Source organism: Bactrocera neohumeralis, chromosome 4 (genome assembly GCF_024586455.1).
Source record: "Bactrocera neohumeralis isolate Rockhampton chromosome 4, APGP_CSIRO_Bneo_wtdbg2-racon-allhic-juicebox.fasta_v2, whole genome shotgun sequence".
Lineage (NCBI taxonomy): Eukaryota > Metazoa > Arthropoda > Insecta > Diptera > Tephritidae > Bactrocera > Bactrocera neohumeralis.
Window position 1 is genome coordinate 37,084,751 of NC_065921.1, and position 20,370 is coordinate 37,105,120.

At 36.9% G+C, this 20,370-nt stretch overlaps 2 protein-coding genes across 4 annotated transcripts in view; one reads left to right on the forward strand and one right to left on the reverse strand.

Annotated features, from left to right (window-relative positions):
* LOC126755348 (putative ATP synthase subunit f, mitochondrial) overlaps positions 1 to 20,370 on the forward strand; it is a 565,888-nt gene that overhangs the window by 171,615 nt on the left and 373,903 nt on the right. Inside the window, exon 1 of one of the 3 annotated variants that reach the window (XM_050467848.1) lies at positions 2,154 to 2,157. The exons of the other annotated variants lie outside the window; for them this stretch is intronic. The gene's annotated coding sequence lies outside the window, so the exon portion shown is untranslated. Of the gene's footprint in view, positions 1 to 2,153; positions 2,158 to 20,370 lie in introns of those variants that run through there. 3 annotated transcript variants of the gene reach the window in all.
* LOC126755344 (uncharacterized) lies at positions 5,809 to 18,528 on the reverse strand. Its single transcript, XM_050467839.1, has 2 exons — positions 18,073 to 18,528; positions 5,809 to 6,921 (listed from the first exon to the last, which is right to left on the reverse strand). Exons 1-2 carry the CDS (start codon positions 18,079 to 18,081, stop codon positions 6,493 to 6,495), a joined length of 438 nt encoding a protein of 145 aa, XP_050323796.1. The 5' UTR covers positions 18,082 to 18,528; the 3' UTR covers positions 5,809 to 6,492.

Consider the following 20,370-nt stretch of genomic DNA (forward strand, 5'->3'; position numbering starts at 1 on the left):
TGACTTAAAGAGTTTGGTTTTGTTTGTCGAGAGAGGACTTTGCTTCTCAATTGCCTACTCAGTCCGAAGTAGCACCTGTTGGCAAGAGTTATCCTGCGTTGGATTTCTAGGCTGACATTGTTGGTGGTGTTTACGCTGGTTCCAAGATAGACGAAATTATCTACGACTTCAAAGTTATGACTGTCAACAGTGACGTGAGAGCCAAGTCGCGAATGCGACGACTGTTTGTTTGATGACAGGAGATATTTCGTCTTGCCCTCGTTCACTGCCAGACCCATTTTCTGTGCTTCCTTGTCCAGCCTGAAGAAAGCAGAACTAACGGCGCGGGTGTTGAGGCCGATGATATCAATATCATCGGCATACGCCAACAGCTGTACACTCTTATAGAAGATGGTACCTTCTCTATTTAGTTCTGCGGCTCGAACTATTTTCTCCAAAAGCAGGTTGAAAAAGTCGCACGATAGGGAATCGCCTTGTCTGAAACCTCGTTTGGTATCGAACGGCTCGGAGAGGTCCTTCCCGATCCTGACGGAGCTTTTGGTGTTACTCAACGTCAGTTTACACAGCCGTATTAGTTTTGCGGGGATACCAAATTCAGACATCGCGGCATAAAGGCAGCTCCTTTTCGTGCTGTCGAAAGCAGCTTTGAAATCGACGAAGAGGTGGTGTGTGTCGATTCTCCTTTCACGGGTCTTTTCCAAGATTTGGCGCATGATGAATATCTGGTCGGTTGTTGATTTGCCAGGTCTAAAGCCACACTGATAAGGTCCAATCAGTTTGTTGACGGTGGGTTTTAATCTTTCACACAATACGCTCGATAGAACCTTATATGCGATGTTGAGGAGGCTAATCCCACGGTAGTTGGCGCAGATTGTGGGGTATCCTTTTTTATGGATTGGGCATAGCACACTTAAATTCCAATCGTTGGGCATGCTTTCGTCCGACCATATTTTACAAAGAAGCTGATACATGCTCCTTATCAGTTCTTCGCCGCCGTGTTTGAATAGCTCGGCCGGCAATCCGTCGGCCCCTGCCGCTTTGTTGTTCTTCAGGCGGGCAATTGCTATTCGAACTTCTTCATGGTCTGGTAATGGAACGTCTGCTCCATCGTCATCGATTGGGGAATCGGGTTCTCCTTCTCCTGGTGTTGTGTGTTCACTGCCATTCAGCAGGCTGGAGAAGTGTTCCCTCCATAATTTAAGTATGCTCTGGGCATCAGTGACTAGATCACCTTTGGGGGTTCTACAGGAATACGCTCCGGTCTTGAAACCTTCCGTAAGCCACCGCATTTTTTCGTAGAATTTTCGAGCATTACCCCTGTCGGCCAGCTTATCAAGCTCTTCGTACTCACGCATTTCAGCCTCTTTCTTCTTCTGTCTACAAATGCGTCTCGTTTCCCTCTTCAACTCTCGGTATCTATCCCATCCCGCACGTGTAGTGGTCGATCGTAACGTTGCGAGGTAGGCAGCCTGTTTTCTCTCCGCTGCGACACGGCACTCCTCGTCGTACCAGCTGTTCTTTTGCACTTTCCGAAAACCAATGGTTTCGGTTGCAGCTGTACGTAAGGAGTTTGAAATGCCGTCCCACAGTTCCCTTATACCGAGTTGTTGACGAGTGCTCTCAGAGAGCAGGAGTGCAAGCCGAGTAGAAAATCGTTCGGCTGTCTGTTGTGATTGCAGCTTCTCGACGTCGAACCTTCCTTGTGTTTGGTGGCGCGCGTTTTTTGCTGCACAGAGGCGGGTGCGAATCTTAGCTGCAACAAGATAGTGGTCCGAGTCGATGTTAGGACCTCGGAGCGCACGCACATCTAAAACACTGGAGACGTGTCTTCCGTCTATCACAACATCATCGATCTGGTTGTTGGCTTTTCGATCCGGAGACAGCCAGGTAGCTTGATGAATCTTCTTATGCTGGAATCTAGTACTACAGATAGCCATATTTCGGGCCCCGGCGAAGTCAATCAGCCTCAACCCATTTGGGGATGTTTCGTCGTGGAGGCTGAATTTACCGACCGTAGTGGCAAATATACCTTCTTTGCCCACCCTGCAGGGGGCAGCTCTCATAAACGCGCTCCAAGCGCTCATAGAAGGCATCTTTGGTCACATCGTCCTTCTCTTCCGTCGGGGCGTGGACGCAAATCAGCGATATGTTGAAGAACCTCGCTTTGATGCGGATTGTGGCTAGACGTTCATTCACCGCAGTGAATGATAGTACTCGGCGACGGAGTCTCTCTCCCACCACGAATCCTACACCAAACTTGCGCTCCTTTATATGGCCACTGTAGTAAATGTCACAAGGACCTACTCGTCTCTGTCCTTGTCCCGTCCATCGCATTTCTTGGACGGCGGTGATGTCAGCCTTTGTCTTTACGAGGACATCAACCAGCTGGGCAGCGGCACCTTCCCAATTAAGGGACCGGACATTCCAGGTGCATGCCCTCAATTCGTAGTCCTTATTTCGTTTGCCATGGTCGTCATCAAAAGGGGGGTCTCTCATCCGAGGCTGGTTGTAGCTCTTCACTGGGGGTGTTTTTTACGTGGCGGGTTCCAAACCCAGCGCACAACCCTTGTAGGGAATGTTTCGCCTTCTCACTTTAGAACGGATGTTCTTAGGCTACCCAGAGGATACTTGGTCAAAGACCGGAAGTAGTGAGCTGCTTGAGCCATGTGTAAAAGAATCGTTTCTGGACACTCCCAAGTGAATGGCGATCAGAGAACTTTCCTCACTTGCGTGAACTTCTACACATGACTCCATCCTCCATTATAATTTTTTTTATTATGTAAAATATTTACCATTTTTATATTACCAAAACACCATCTATTCCAAATGTATTACAATACTCAATTACTATGAATTTTCAAAATTAATTTAAACTACATATACTTTCCCCCTTTGTATATACATTTGGGTGTTTTTTTTTGGAACTATTAATTTTTTTAATTCCCGTCACGAAATTTCCTTGGAAATACCCAAAAAAAAATTCCGTGAAAATTTTAGCCCTAAATATTAACATTAAGAACTGGACCGAGGCATGTAAAAATTTCCATAGAAAATACACTACAATCCTGATTATTATCTTTAAATTCCCACAGATCAGAGGAATTTTATGGCATCGCTTTGACTTTAGACGCTATAGCTCTTGTCAGTTATACAAAAAAATGCGAATTTCGTGGAAAAATCAGGTTTAGATACCTCGCCGGTGTGAGTTTCGACTTTGTTGCTCTGGGCACTTTTGTAGAGGGAACAATTCTGAGAAACTTGCGTCTAAAGTCAAAGCGATGCCATAAAATACCTCTGCAGGAATTTAAAGATAAAAATCAGGATTGTAGTGTATTTTCTATGGAAAATTTATACATGCCTCGGTCCAGTTCTTAATGTTAATATTTAGGACTAAAATTTTCAGGGAATTTTTTTTGGGTATTTCCAAGGAAATTTCGTGACGGGACTGAAAAAAATTAATAGTTCAAAAAAAAACACCCTAATGTACATATATCAAAAGTGGGAAAGTATTAGTAGTGAAAATTAATTTCGAAAATTCGTAGTAATTGAGTATTGTAATACATTTGGAATAGATGATGTTTTTGGTAATATAAAAATGGTAAATATTTTACATAATAAAAAAAATTATAATTTATTCAAATATTATCTAATTCACTTTAATAATATATTTATTTTAAATATTTGATTTTAGATTTATAAAGGCACTTGACGCAACAAGTGCTAAAATGATTTGCATAACATTTTTTTGTTTGAATTATTCAATTAATTCAAATATTATGCCAGAAAATAGCAACAAAAAAAAAACAAACACATGCGGGAGCTGTAGCACATAAAAATTTTCATTAGCTCTGCTGTGCTACCGCTCTCAATTTTTTGCTACCGCTACGCCAGAGCATAGCGCAGAATTTAATTTTTTGCTCCCGCTCCAGCTATAGTTTTTTACCTAACAAAACTCGGAGCAGAGTAGAGCACATACTTTACAATGTTATGCTAAGGCTATAAGTGTAAACACAATGGCTACGACAGACTGCAAACTACATCTGTCAAATATTAAAATACACACGTTCTTATGGGCAGTGTTATTTTGACAGCTGCACAACTACACGACTGCAGGCCGACAGTTGTCGTTCTCGCTAACTTCAATTTGCTCCTATTTTTGCCAACGACAGTACGACGACAGTAGAGTTGACAGTAGAATGGAAGATAGAAAGAGGAGGTAGAGTGGTGATGCCACTAATATGTTAAATGTAAAATTATTCACAGCTCTAACAAACTTGATGCTATTTTACAAATAAAAGCATAAAATAGCTATATTATAGCTGTATTATATCATTTGTAATAACAAGTGATAATTTAAAGCAAAAATATTTTACCTATTTACTTATTTTTTGCATAAAAAATTTCACTTTGAACAAAATATTAAAATTTCGTTGAAGTGCAAGGTATTAGTATGGCCACAACGAAATTGTGTACATGCAAAATGGACAACTGCGTTGTTTTGTGTACATGCCGGCCATTGTGTTGTTGTTGCTTCTCAAAATGTACATGTAGTAAGATGAACAACGACGTTTTCAGTTCACTGTCGTGCCGCTGCAGTCTGTCGTAGCCATTGTGTTTACACTTTAAAATGAAATACTACGAGAGTACCGTAGTTTTTTAAACGCTGCTGAGAGTTAAAGAGGAAAGCGGGACGCATATGTCGACCAAAACAGAAAAAGGCCGAAATGTGTGAGTGAAGTGCTTGAGAAGCTGGCCGAAAGGGGTAATACTCGAAAATTGCGGTGACTAACGGAAAGTTTCAAGACTTGAGCATTTCCTTGTAAATTTCAAAGTGGTAATCTGGTAGTTGATGTTGACTAAAGTTATGAATGGCAGCAAATGTGTAATATCTGGAGGGGGCACACCCATTTTCCCACTCGATAACAATGGAATAGATGTTACCATATATTGCCCGACTATGATGAGGTCCCCTCCTGCTATACGGTGCGGTATCATGGACAATGACAACAGCTGGAAAAGATTTTGCGAAAGATGTATGGTTCTTTGCAGGGCACAATAGACCCTAGGTCGCGGTCCAATACCTAATTAACAATATCTATCTATCTATGGTTCTTTGCGCATTGACGGCGGCGAATACCGCAGTCGATGGAAGGTTGTGATGTAAGAGATATACGGCGACATCGATATATTTCAGCGAATCAAGAGCAACAGCTACGCTGGCTAGGTCATGTTCTCCGCATGGAAGGAACCCTCCAGCGTTAAATGTTTTCGATTCCGTACCGAGGTGGAAGCAGAGGAATAGAAAGGCCTGCACTTTGTTGGAGAGATCAGGAGGAGATGGACCTGGCTACACCTGGTATCTCCATTTTTCACCGAATTGCGAAAAAATAAACGATTGGCACGCTGTTGTTAACTCGGCTAGAACCGTATAGGCGGTGTCTACGCCAGCAAAGGAGAAGCAGTTACTATATAGAAGAGAAGTTATTATATATGACTGCCTTACAAACAGACCGGTCAAAGGTCTTGTTAGAAATATCTTGTATTTGTGAAGAGCATCATAAGCTCGATTTAACCGAAATAAAGATTTTTATCTTATTTATAGGATCAGAAAGTAGAGATTTCAACAAAGAAAACCCTACCGACATTTCAAGAAAAAACATCCATCTTGACATGGAAATATCCAATTAAAATTAAGTGTTTTTTGATGACCCTTAAATCATTTTTCCCTTCCGTTTTTAGTTTATATTTCTTTTCCAATTAAATAAAAGTCTCGCCAATAAACTTGAAAGAAAGTTATAAACTTTAAGATTTTTTAGATATAAAATTTTATTTATTTATTTATATACATATTTTTCGTTTTACAAGGCAAATATTGTGATTGAGCGCGCTTTCATTTCGTATAATTGAATTAATTTTAACAATTTAATTTTAAGTTTTTTTTTGTCTTTTTTTAGTTTACAACTCAACAAGCCTTAAAAATACACTCGTTTCGTTTGCTAGTAACAAATACACACCCCTAAAAGTATGCTGCACTCAATTATAATGGGATTGTAAAATTTTTAATTTCGACATACTTAGACAATAAAAGGTTAATTCTAATTTGCTAAGTACATATGTAAGGACACATGTAGATAATTATGTACAGAAAAAAGAGTTTTTGAAGTTTTCGATGGCCAATGGTTAGTGACGAAGTTCTCGCTTATTCTAGGTTTTTTGATTTCTTTAAATTAAGGCGACAAGATGTGCAGAGCGGAAAATGGTGAAAGGGAGAGTTATATTCATGTTAAGCGATAAAGAATAAATGGGGAACGCCAGTCGGTGCGTAGTGAATGCAACAATAGGCAAGCGCCATTGTCAACAACAAAGTGTAATTACATAAATATACAAAATACGAGTACAAAAAAAAATAATAATATAATAAGATCGCAGTGTATTTCAGATGCATGCAACCAAGAACCGGTCGCTGACCCTGTTCTGTTTGCCGCAATCACTTCACACACGACGGCGATGTTTCGACAGCTCCTCCCGGCGAATCTGTTGCTGTTTGTAGACGAATAGCGGACGGAAGACAATGGCACGACGTGGACGCTCATCGAGTGGTGCAGCGCCAGACGCTGCAACGGCAGCCACCGGCGAAAGCGACACATCCAAAGGCACAGTGAGCGGCGCATCGGCTGCGGCACGACGTGATCTCACGTACGGACGGAATAGATCCGCTTTGGCGGCATCACGACGATACAGTGTGCTGAGGAAATCAAAGTACTGTGGCGAGCGCAGACTTTCTGGTCGTCGCAGTGGCGAGTTGTATTGGAAAAAGTTCGGCGTCTCTACGTCCAGGTAATTGTTGACGCCTTCCTGTGCTTGAACGCCGAGATTGAGGCTGGCTAGCGGCGCCATAATGCAGAAAGCGATGATGCAGAACTAGAAAGAGTGGAGAAAAAGTTTCAATATTTTTGTGCAACTAAAACATGTTGATTAAATATGTATGATATGTATATAAATTTTATTTTTCAGCCTGTATATAGACACGAGAAAGAGTCTCAGTTTTTGAAATGTCGGTCTGAAATTTTGCTCACTTCCATTTCTCCCCAAGAGGCTACTTATATGTCGGAACCGCCAATATCGGACAAGAATAGCGTATAACTGTCATATAAACGGAACAATAAAAATCAAGTCTTGCAAAGAATCTTTTGTATTTTTGAAGGAGTTTTTAGCTTCGGCGTAACCAATTTAATGCTGTTTTTTTTGGTTTTGACTGAAGTCAATACAAATAGTTTGTCAGCTGCTCTTATTAAAATTACCATTGATTAAGAAGTTAAGACTACTCAAAGCAAGTCAAAGCTGAAACCTTAATTTTAAGAATATTAATGCAAAAGCTGCTTCGCTCCACGTGATTATTCAATTAATTATAGAGACAGGGGGCTGTTGATGTAAATTGATTCGAAGCCACCATAAATCCGTTATAAACAATTTTATGGCATTGCAACGGTATATGTGATAACAATCATAGCGTTGTTTGAGAAAAAAATGACTTGGGCCGTAAAATTTTAACGATAAAGTCCACAAGCAGCTGTTTCCAATAAAGCCGGATTGTCTGCATTGCAAAAATCGGTATATATTTGCATAAATTTCAAGACGTCGGACAGGTTGTAGATCGATTTTTAATTCTTTTTTTTTCATTTTACGGATTTTTGGACGTTGAATAAAAGTCTGGTTTCTATAACTGCTTATTTTTTTGGTTTTTTTAATATTGTTTATTGTTTTAGTTTTTGGTTTTGCATACTTTGTTATATGTATTTACTATTTCTTTGTTTTTATCGGCCATTAAAAGTTTTTTGTTTCACTTTTATTATGAAATTCTCATTGCTGTTGCGTTGCTGAGTCGCTATGTGAAGAAACACATATGAAATTTCCTAATGTGACGTATGCGGATTTGGCAAAAACTCATTAAACAAACTATAAAAATATAAAAAATCACGCTCAGAAACAGCAACAATTTAGTGTCTTGAATTCATGGACGCCATTGTCAGACCGACCAGACAGCTTAAATAAATTACTTTAATGGCAATAATTTGTAAAAATTTCTAAAGACAAGAATAAATTAAAACTAAGTTATGCCGAAATATAGATAAATTGATTGCGATTAGCGCTTATAAATCACTTTTATACAGCTTTGGCAAATATATTCATTTTATATTAATGAGATTATTCAACAACTAGTATTTTTAGCAAACTTTTTTTACTTTAAAAGTATAGCAAATAACTTCAGTTAACAAATCAGCTGCCTTCTAAGCATTAAAACTAATGACTTTTAGTTAAACTTATGACTTATAACTGAATCAATGGTTTATTGCCTCCACTAATTGTGTGTTAAGTCATTTCGCTAACTTATAAATAGCAAATAGCATAATTTGCATACAAATTTACAGTTGTACTCATCACCTAACGCCTTTAAACTGTTACTATTATTAGTACTTTGTTTGAAAATTTGGGTGCGGTGTCTATAAGACAAAGCTCAAACATTTGTAAGTATTGTTCCTAAGTCACTCATACGCCATCACCTCCTTAGTGCTTTTGTTAAACTGCCAGCAAAAACACTTGAAAAAGCGCTGAACTGCATGCAACAGACACGTGATCTCAACTATACGAATAGATTTGTGCATACAATATTCCCACAAATCCGCAAATGCTGGATGGAGACTTAATATCAGCGCTTAGAAGTCACGAGCATTTTCGCATTAATTATGATTGGCGCTTTTGCCGCTAACCTACGTAAAAGCATGCTAATCTGAGCACCATTAGTTTCAACTTAGTGTAAAGATTACTACTTCGGCAACACGAGACTGATTAATTTGTACTACACGAACTCTCATTTGCCACAACCAAGTTCTATGTTTAGCTCGGCTGCGTATAGAGCCATTATTACCGCATATCACTTTTGTCTGCAGCTCATTGACTATACGAGTATAATTAGTTGCTAGAAATTTTGATTATAGCTGTCGATAAATGTTGGCGCAAGATTTATGCTGCTAAAATCCCGCCTTTTATTTCAATAATAAGCTCATATTTCATTTCCCAGGAGTGTTGAAGTATAGTTTCGCTTGCAATCATTAGTTGTGGACACGATGATTTTCAGTAAAACAATATAGCTAAGTGCTCAAACGACAGCACCTGCTAACTAAATACAAATTTAATTGGTTGTGGGTTGCGACATTACTTAACATTGTTGATATATTGCTGAGGGACTTTCCGAACAATAATTATTGGTTAAATTTAAGGTATATTTATTGATTAGTTAATAAACATTATTCTATAATTTTGTATGTGAAATATGTTTACTCTTATCGTTTTTCAAGCAAATATTCAATTTTTCCACACACACAACTAGAAAACTAACTTGTTCCGTCGAGAAAGAATAACTCATTTTGAATCATGTGCAAGAATATATTAATTCTCAATGGTCTATGAGAGAAAATCTGAGGTTAATACCTATAGTATATGTTACACGAAAATGTTATAAAAGTCAAAACCAATAGATGTGTTAGTAACACTATTAAAATCTGAAGTTTATAACATTAACACTGAACGAAGTATATTTCTTTGAACGGAATCGGCCCCCTTACGTCGACATACCCCAACAACTATGCTCGATCTTCTTTCAAGGTGTCTTGTTCTAAATAAGAACCCTTATAGACCAATTTTAATGAACTTTTATATTTTCGCAACGTATTACTTATGTTCATCTAACGGTGTAGCTTTATTATAAAGATGAGAGTTTGTCATTATGTTTTGGAAATGATTTTAATGAGCGACCGCCGCAGCTGGCTCGAATAAATTTCAGACGAGTGGCCCACATTTTGCAGCAATCGGGGCCATATGTCAGCAATAACGCGCCGAATATTCTCTTCCAAGCCATTAACCATGATAGGCTTATTTTGACTCCCGAAGCGAATAATGCGCTCACCAAAAGTTTCATTCAACATGCTGATTGTTTCGTTGGCTGTATTGTATGTTGAAACCGAAGGTCGTTAGCATCAACATCTTCCAAATCATGCACAAAACTGTCATTAATCATGGCTCCATAGCCTACTTTACTTCAAAAGTAAGTTTCTTTGCTGACGTAATTTTCTTGAGAAAATCGGCATCAGTACCCATCTCGTTTCGGACCCATTCACCGGTCCTGCAACGCGCCTATTGGTCATTCTAAGCCGGAGATTGAAGATCCTTTCACAAAATCTTCCATAAAGTAAATGACGACAACTCCAATGATTGGCTCTATACTGGATGGACTGATTCGGATCTTCTTTGTTCGTTCCCGAATAAGTCAGTTTATTATGAAATGGCAAACCAAACCAAGTATAAATCATGTAACCCCTGTCAAAAAAACTAACTCCGAAAAAAATGTTGCTTCTTGAAAACCACATTTTAATAAATCACCCGTTATTTAAATTGGCCTGAATTAGTAAAAGTTAAAGTGTCTACTTTTCGAAACAAAAATCGGTTTTTGAATTAAGAGTTATTCTTGTAGCAAAAGGTATTATATAGTCTAAAATTATATTGAAACAAAATTATCTAAATTTTATGTTGACATATTTGTCTTTCAACATAACTTAATGTGTTCTGAAAACTTTAAGAATTAACACATTCTAATACTAAGATAGAAGTCTTCATTTTTGGTGAATTAGATCAGTAATTGATATTTCGTTCATCATTGAGATGCTCGTCACATTGTGTTAACGTAATTAACCGACATAACGTGGCTTCACGCGCACGTTTAGTAAAGACCAACTTTGTCCCATTCCGACCATTATGTTCCACTCTGCATATGATACGTTATATGAGGCTGTCAGTTTACTGTGTCACACTAACGGGCGCAAAGTACATATTATAACGGTAATATTTCTAATTGTCACAAATCTACAAAAACCTACATTTTCTTTATAATTTATTCAACATATTTAACACATGACACTACTCTACTACTACTGAGCACCTTCTAAATTTTGAGAAATAATAAGCTTTGAACTGTTTGATCTATTAAGAAAACCATTCTCCTTCAAAAGAACATACTAAGGAGTGATCCAATTATACGTACTTTTTCAAAATTTTTTTTTGACAGAGGAGTCGTATCAAGCTGTCACGTTACTTTTGTCCAATAGTGTTTGGCATTTCATCATGGAAAGACTTACTACCGAACAAAGTTTACAAATCGTTCAACTTTACTACGAAAAATCACGTTCTGTAAGGAATATGTTTCGCGGGCTTTGCTCAACTTATGGGACTACTGAGCGTACTATTCGCAACAGCATCAGAACTCTAAAGTCTATGCGGACAATCCCGCTTTGTTTCAGGCCTTAGAGCAAAACATCGAGGGTGTCATTTGCCAGTTACCAGTCGAAATGTCCATTAAAAATTGGACTCAACGAATGGACCATATGAGCCGTAGCCACGGCCAACATTTAAAAGATGTAATCTTCAATAAACAAATGCCAAATAATGTTCTTTCGAATGATAATAAACAAGGAAATATAATGGAAGTTTATACCCTGAACAGGGTATATTAAGTTTGTCACGAAGTTTGTAACACCCAGAAGGAAGCGTCGGAGACTCTATAAAGGATATATATAAATGATCAGTATGTTGATGTCTGTCTGTCTGTCCGGAACAGCCGATATCGGACCACTATAGCATATAACTACCATACAAACTGAACGATCGGAATCAAGTTCTTGTATGGAAAACTTTCACATTTGACAATGTATCTTCACCAAATTTGGTATAGATTATTTTCTAAGGCAACAATGTAATCTCCGAAGAAATTAGTCATCGGTTAACTATAGCATATAGCTACCATACAAACTGAACGATCAGAATCAAGTTCTTGTATGGAAAACTTTCACATTTGACACGATATATTTACGAAATTTGGTATAAATTATTTTCTAAGGCACCAATGTAATCTGTGAAGGGTATATTAGCTTCCGTGCAGCCGAAGTTAACGTTTTTTCTTGTTTCTTTAAAAAGTTAGGGAACCTCAAAGGAGATCACCCTATTTAAATATTAGTAGCAATTCAAAAGGCCAAACAGTTTTAGGACACTTAATTAAATCTAACTGAGTGTGCAAACCTTTAAAATATACAACATAATAAAGACAATAATACAAATTTCTAAGAAATTACATGTCTAAATGATACGCACATTTCTAGCAAATACAATTATTGTATTGATTGCAATTTTCAAAACACGATTTCCATAAATTATTGCAAAAATGGCACAGTACTCGACAACTAAGTACTTATCTTTGTAGGTAGTGCCATGTCACACAAGTGTATAAGTCCTGTATAAAAATTGTATGAATATTTATGAATCAGCAATTCAACTGAAATTTACTGTCATACGAAAGGTGCACAATAACAAAGCAGTTATTTGCATATGAACTCGCTTTAGACACGATATTTCGAGTTCAAATCTTCAGGTCAAAACAAATATTGGCTTACATCGATTATCGAGCTTGTTGACAGCGAGCAATAATTTAGTAATTAGCAAAAAATGAATATCAATAACAAAGTACAGCTACGAAGCGATAAAAAGCGATATAAAAAATAAATGATATCGAAATTATAAAAACACGAAGAGATGCACAGGCACGAGTGACAAATTGTAAATATTTGCATTCATTTGGAAAAAAGTTGAAATTAAGAGAAAAACACAGGACGGCGTTGGCCATAGAAGCTCGTTTATGCAACCGGTTATTATGCATGTGCAGCCATATGCTTGCGGAAACTAGGGTGCGCCAATAAGCGGCCAAAAATTTTCAGTAAATTACAAATTAAAGACAAAGAGTTTGCGCATAATCTATCTTCACGAATTAAAAATATTTACGATTAAAACAATTTCGAAAACAAACTTGAAAAAATGTTAATTAATTTGTATTTTCTGCAGCCAACACTTATGTATATTGATTGTTTGTTACACTTCTTCAATAATAGTGAAAATGTGTTTTTATGCATGCCATACGAACCCCCTTAATGCGCAGCGGTGGGTCTTCACAAACCATCAACAGATTATCTTACATGATTTATAAGTATGTTTGAATTGGGTTGAATGGCGCATAAATATATAGCTCATGGCTAACTTGCCATATATCGAATGACAGATGGTCACTTACACGCTTACAGCAACAAAGTCAACCAATCTACAACAAAACGGCGCAGCAAATACGTCATAAAACGAGAAAAATAGCAACAACATAGACACAGTGGCAACATTATGGTATTTAATAGTATTAACAAGCTGGTGTTGTTGTTTTAATATTTAAATATTGGTACTTTTTTATGCGAGCCAAAAATCAACAAGTAATTATTTTATATGTTTATTACACGGTTTTAATTGGTAGGTTTATGCAAAAAACTTTTTTTTTAATTTTTATTTCTTAATAATATTCAATTATACCATTGCTGAGGCTATTTTTATAAATATCAACATTTATTATGAAGCCTAATTGAATGTAATGGCTGCTAAAGCTTTTACTATTCACTAACGGTATATTAAAAACAAATTGCTTTCAATATATGGAAATTAGTAAAGTGTAATAATTACTTAAGTGCGGAGAATCAACACATTGCTTTTATGAAATAATGCTGCACTGGTGCTTACAAATGTGAAAAAAGTTTATATGTCTGGAAATATACATATATTTTAGTTATTCGAGCTTAACCTAAAAACAGTAGGTGCATTTCCCGAAACCTCCGATATCGAACTACTATAATATATCTACATTACAAATTTAACGATTAAAGTCAAATTTTTGCATTTGAGGAGATATCTTCACCACATTTGGCAAGGGTTATTGTCTAAGCTAACGATGCATACGTTTACATTGTTAACTTAGACAAGCAGCTCACAACTTCCGGTCTTAGATCAAGTATTCTTTGGGTAGCCAAAAAACATGCGTTTGAAGGCGAGCTAAATTGAGAAGGCGAAACATCCCCTGCCCAGGGTTATGCGCTGTGATTGGGACCTGCCGAGTAAACAAACACCCCCCATGAAAAGAAGAAAGCAGCCTGGGAAGAAGGACTCTCTTTTTGAATTATGGAGGAAAATTTCTCCTGATATTCACCAAGCGACAAATCTTGGAAAAGACCCGTGAAAGGAGAATCGACACACACCACCTCTTCGTCGATTTCAAAGCTGTTTTTGACATCACGAACATCGCTGTCTTTATGCCACTATTTCTGAATTTGGTTTCCCCGCAAAGGTAATACGACGGTGTAAGGTGGTGTTGAACAATACCAAAGGCGCAATCAATATCGGGAAGGACCTCTTTGAACTATTCAATACTAAACGAGATTTCAAACAAGCCGACCTCTTATCGTGCGACTTCTTAAATGTATTGCTGGAGAAAATAATTCGAGCTGCAGAGTTGAATAGAGAAGGAGCAATCTTCAATAAGAGCGTACAGCTGCTGGCGTAGTTCTCCTTTCCCCAGATTGGATAAGGATGCGAAGCGTATTAGTCTGGTTGTGAACGAGTAATATCTTCTGTATCAAACCAACAGTCGTCGCATTCGCGACTTGGCTCCAACGTCACTGTTTACAATCATAGCTTCGAAGTCGTAGATAATTTCGTCTATCTTGGAACCAGCATTAACAACAACAACATTGCCAGCCTCAAAATTCAACACTACGCACTGAATAAGCAATTGAGAAGTAAAGTCCTCTCTAGACGAACAAAGACCAAACTCTACAAGTCACACATCATCCCCGTGTTGCTTTATGGTGCAGAGGCATGGACGATGAAAACATCTAATGACTCGTCGTTACGAGTTTTCAAGAGAAATGTTCCGAGGAAGATTTATGGTTCTTTGCGCATTGGCAACGGCGAATACCGCTATCGATGGAACGATGAGATAGCAAATTCAGAGACAGCGGCTATGCTGGCTAAGCTATGTCGTCCGAATGGATGAAAACACTCCACGTCTGAAAGTATTCGCGCAGTACCCGCCTGAGGAAGCAGAGGAAGACGTTGAAGAATTGTACGTTTAGTAATGTCGTATAAATACAATAGTAGTATTATTCAGGAAAAAATGTAACTTCTCTGAATCCTGAAAAGTTTTGACTCCATAACTATCAATTTAATTTTTACTTTAAAAACCTAATGAAAACGAGTCATGAGTGCCTTATGTCATTATTATTTATGCTCATAGAATTTTATGAATGCTCACCAGTTGATTTTGAAAGAAAAAAGAAGTGAATTAAATTAATTGAATTCCAGAGCTCAATTAAAATATATCGGATAAGAACTTTAAAGTTAATAGCCATACAAAGTTAACTCAAAAGCGGAGCAATTATTTCTGTGCTGATCCCTACTGCGTTGATTACTTCTCACTGCTTTAATTACCCTAAATCGATTGCAACTACTTAAATTCAATCAAAAAATAAAATAAATAAATACAAATATTAATTAATATTTGCATTTTTCCATGCCATTGACTCAAATATAATTACAGCGTATTAAAAGTATCTTTTGCACATCATTGTGCCGGTTTAATTAAAATTAATAACGGCACAGCAGTCGCACCACAATCCAAATACCAATAAAAGCAAATGCTTTACACCAAAAAAACGGTCTCCCTGCCAAGCTTAATGAGAATAAAATATATAAATTTTAATTGCGGGTGCCCAACTCAAATTAATCCACTTAGAATGGCGCTGTTGGCTGACAAATAATGCAACAAACAGCTATAAATTGACATACAAATTTGATGATTTAAATCGTTCAGCCATAAATTGCGGCCGAAGATCCGCTTTGAAATTGCCTTCGAATTTGGCTTGCATTTTTAATATGCACATCGTAATTGGATAATAAATTAACTGTTAAACTCGCGCTAACACGCTCTCGAATAATTTTACCAAAAAAGACATTTCCAGCGCGTCAATAAATATACGAACAACGCCAATTTAAGGCAAACACTCATTTAATTTCGCTCACAATATATGGCCTCCTCAATATATATGTATGTATGTACGTACAGCGTCCATTTTTTTCTAATCGTAACTGTTGATTTAGATGCAAACCGCTGGAGGCGTAAACAAAACGTTAATTACCAAAAAATTAGAATATAATCGCAATGATGTGACCTTGGCCAAAAGAGAATGTACTGTTATACATTTTGCACTGCTCATAAATTTAAATTTGTTTCAGTTTCATTGACTTTTAGGTGATGAATATGACTGAGCATTTCTAAAACAAAAAACTGCTATATCTCTGAATGAGGATAATGATTAACCTATTTTAGAAAGTAAGTTGTTAAATAGCCTAAGTTGATTTAATGCAACACCTAATCTTGGTCTTATTGATATAACATAGCTGCTATGTACGAGTATTCTGAAAGGTCTAAGAGTTCAAGAAAAGAGAAATTAACAAATTGAACAGTACACAATTATGCTTAACTCCAAGGACAAACTGGAAATGAAATGCACCATTATAAATAGAATTATATGAGAACACAGAACAAGTGCGTGGACACAGTATCCTATCCTCACGATGTGTTCCGAAAATATGATCCTCTAACGCTAAAACGGAAATTCGAAAATTGTATCAGCCGAAACTGAGAATTTCCAAGAAGACCCAACGTTTTCGAGTCAAATTTTGTTCAGCGATGAGGCTCATTTCCGTCTCAGTGGGTATTTATAGTAAGCAAGCAAATGGGGCGAAGAGCCCTGAAGCGATTCAAGAAATGACATTTCACGGTGGAATCATCGGTCCATATTTCTTCAAAAATGATACCGCTGCAACGTAACTGTCAATGGCGACCGTTATCGCGGCATGATAACGGAATATTTAATGCTTGAAATCGAAGCTCGTGATCTCGGTGACATTTAGTTTCAACAAGACGACGCCACTTTCCACATATCACATGAATCAATAGATTTATTGAGAGAACACTTCAGTGAGCAGATAATTTCACGTTTTGTGGTGGTCGATTGGCCATCAAGGTCGTGTGATATCATACCGTTAGACTTTTTCCTGTAGGGTCATATAAAGTCTAAAACCAATGCGGACAATCCCGCTTCACGCTGGAGGAAAACATCACGCGTGCGATTCGCCAATTACCAGTCGAAATGCTTGAATGTCTCATCGAAAATTGGACTCAACGGATGGACCTTCGGAGATTTAGATAACATTTGAAATAGATAATCTTCAAAAGATAAATGCTAAGGAATGGTCTTTCGAATGATTATAAACATTCCCCAGTAAATTTGAAGTTTCTGTGTTTTTTCTTTAAAAAAGTAGTTGCTCGAAATGGATCAACCTTTAGTTGCTGGCATGCTTGCGTTCGATACTGAAGCAGGAAGGCCACAGAAACTTTAAAATTGAAATAATAACCCTGAGAAGAGTTTGTGGAAATTAATTAATTTGTACGTTCATCCCAAAATGGCTAAATTTATGTGCTTTGACTCAGTTTTACATGTTGACTAATATTTACAATTTAAAAATATCTTAAAAATATTTTTGTACTATCAACAAAAAAAAATGTAATGAAGTTTTTATAAAGAATTAAAGGACAACACGTTTTGGAGATCACATTTGATAAATTATTGAATTCAAAAGTTTCAGCAATAATAAATATATGCTTTTTTGAAAGATATTCCACGTATATAACCTCAAAAAATTCTTATACGATTTAGACATTTTCGGTATGCTATTTCAATGGTAATAGATAAAAAACCATAGATGGCATCTGACATGGGATTGGTAACCGATTGCCATGCAAAATGTATATTTTGGTTATGGTTGCCTAGTGGCTACTATAGTTGCGGTAGAGGGCTTATGTGTATGCCCCAACACACCTAAGGATGAGATTTACTGGCAAAAGATTTGTTACGCTCTAAATAAATCTTACACTTAGGTACAAATACCATGAGCAAGGTAATACTAATTATATTATTTGGAGCAAATTGTTTATATTATATTTTTTGAAGAGCAAACTCTTCAATTAATAATTTTTTAAATTTGAAAAGCAATACTTTTCGAATTAATAATTTTTATTTTTGCTGTTTTAATACTCACTTTAGCCATTGCTGCTTTTATTAGTTTTTATTCCAAATATTCAAATTTCGAAGACACTCAAAAACGATTTATGGTATGTCCTTGTAACTGATTCAAGAAAACTACGGCACACCTTACAATATTCAACAAAATTTGTTGTAATGCAAACACTCCTTGTTTCAGTTCATATGTTTATGATTTATATTTCAAATATTTGGTTTTGGTTTTTCAAAAATCCGCAAGGTTGAATCAATTGATTATCACAGCAAATAATTGTTTTGACACTTTTTGCGTTGTTGGCGACTTTTTATTCAAATTTCTTGATACTGTTTTGCAAAAAAAAAAAACATTCACTGGCTGCGATTCACACTTCCAATTATTACTGTCGCACAAACTTTTATTAGAAAAAAATTCTTTGTTCGACTTGCGAATTGTTTGCGATCATTCGACGATCGATCTGTTCGGCGCAAATTTTGTTATTTTACTGTCAAGAATCGTTGTGACAAATTCACATTTATATATGAATTTTTTACGCCTCAAGCGCATTGTTGTTGTGATCATCATCCGAAGTGACGAAATAAAAAACAACATAATACGGCAACAACACTAACAACGGCGACTCTGACAATGAAAATAACGAATCAAAAAACAAAAATAAAATTAAGAAAAAATAAATAAAAACGAAGCAATATTAGAAGAACAACAACAAAGACACCAAGAAAAGTAACAACAACGCCAGCAGCTCAGACAAATTCAAGAGCGGAGTGGTAGCGACAGCCGCAGCATACACCAACAGGTTTGGCTGGCCCAGCCCGCGGTTTAAAGAAGACGTCGGCAAAAGTCGCTCCCTTCACAGCCGAAGCCAACATTGATGTCAGTGGTGCCCCTGCCCTCTCCAGCAAGCGCCAAAAGTGTCGCTCTAATCAAGCTTGAAGTAAACTGAAGATCTGTGAATCGCAGAGGGGCCGCCCCTGGTATCAAATTCTTTTTGCTAAAGCATAGTACATACATACGTACATATATGCACATACGAAGCGCTTCAGAATGTATAGGCAGGAACTTAATTATCACTTTATCCATAATGCTAACAGGAATTATGACTATATTAATGATTATTATGATATTCTCAGTATGTTTGATTTTCGTTTATTTATTTGCACTGTTCAACGATTTAGCACCTCACAGCTACTTAACAGCTTGAATCGCTACTAGATTTTGCCAGTGCTTGTTGTTGCTATTGTTATTAGAATGCTAACGCTTCGCGTTGGGCGGTGGCGCACGTTTTGTCTGCTTCATTGTTGTCTAAGACGGATGCGACTCTACCGATAAGCTAGTAGTTCTATACATATCCAGTGAAAATTTTCACTCTTTGCGATAATTACACGATAACAGCTTGTACAGGTCTGTCCATCCCTATGCAGAGGTGTTGTATACTCGCATTGTGCTTCATTCAACTTTTTTGCAACGAACTGAGTTTCCTCTATTGAAATGACTCTTATTTCTACAATTTTATTAATATAAATATTATACAAACCTATAATAAAAGGAAGTCCATTGGATAAGAAAGGTAAAATAATAAACGTTAAGGGAAATATAATTTATGGTCAACCTGAAAGCGGGAAAAGAAAAAAACTTGGTTATTTGAAATTTTACACAAAATTTCAGGTTATGTAATAAATGTTCATATACAAACGTTATAGAACTTTTCATTACCTACAACATTGCGATATAACCTTTTTCTAGAGAACTCGCAGTTTTGCCAAAAATCTAGACAAACTGTTTAAATTAGGATATTTTGATGAAACTTGGTACACATGTGAAAATTCTACGATGGGTACGACCCACTATTAAATGAAATATCATATGCTCGACCGATTTCAACTACATTCGGTACATAACATTCTTATCTTATGTATTATTATATTTTGCACCTTAAGGTATTTCCCTTGCAAGCGTATAAAATGTTAGGTTGCACCCGAACTTAGCCCTTCTTTACTTGTTCCTTCAATGTTTGTCATTTTATCTTTCGTTTTCGATGGGTTTCAACCAATAATCTGGCTCGGCCGATGTACCTGGACAGACCGCTTTGCATTTTGCTCGGCAAATGTCTGTCGGTCAAGCAAAAAGTAAAACAAAAAACTTGAAGTTCGTTTGCACCAAAGCTAGAATATGCAACAGAAATAAAAAAATTTCCATACAAAAACTTGATTTTGATCGGTTTTAGTTCGCGTATATACAGACAGAAAGATGCACGAACATCAACTCAGCATCACGTTGTTCATTAATAGAGTCTCCGGCGTTTCCTTCTGGATGTTTATG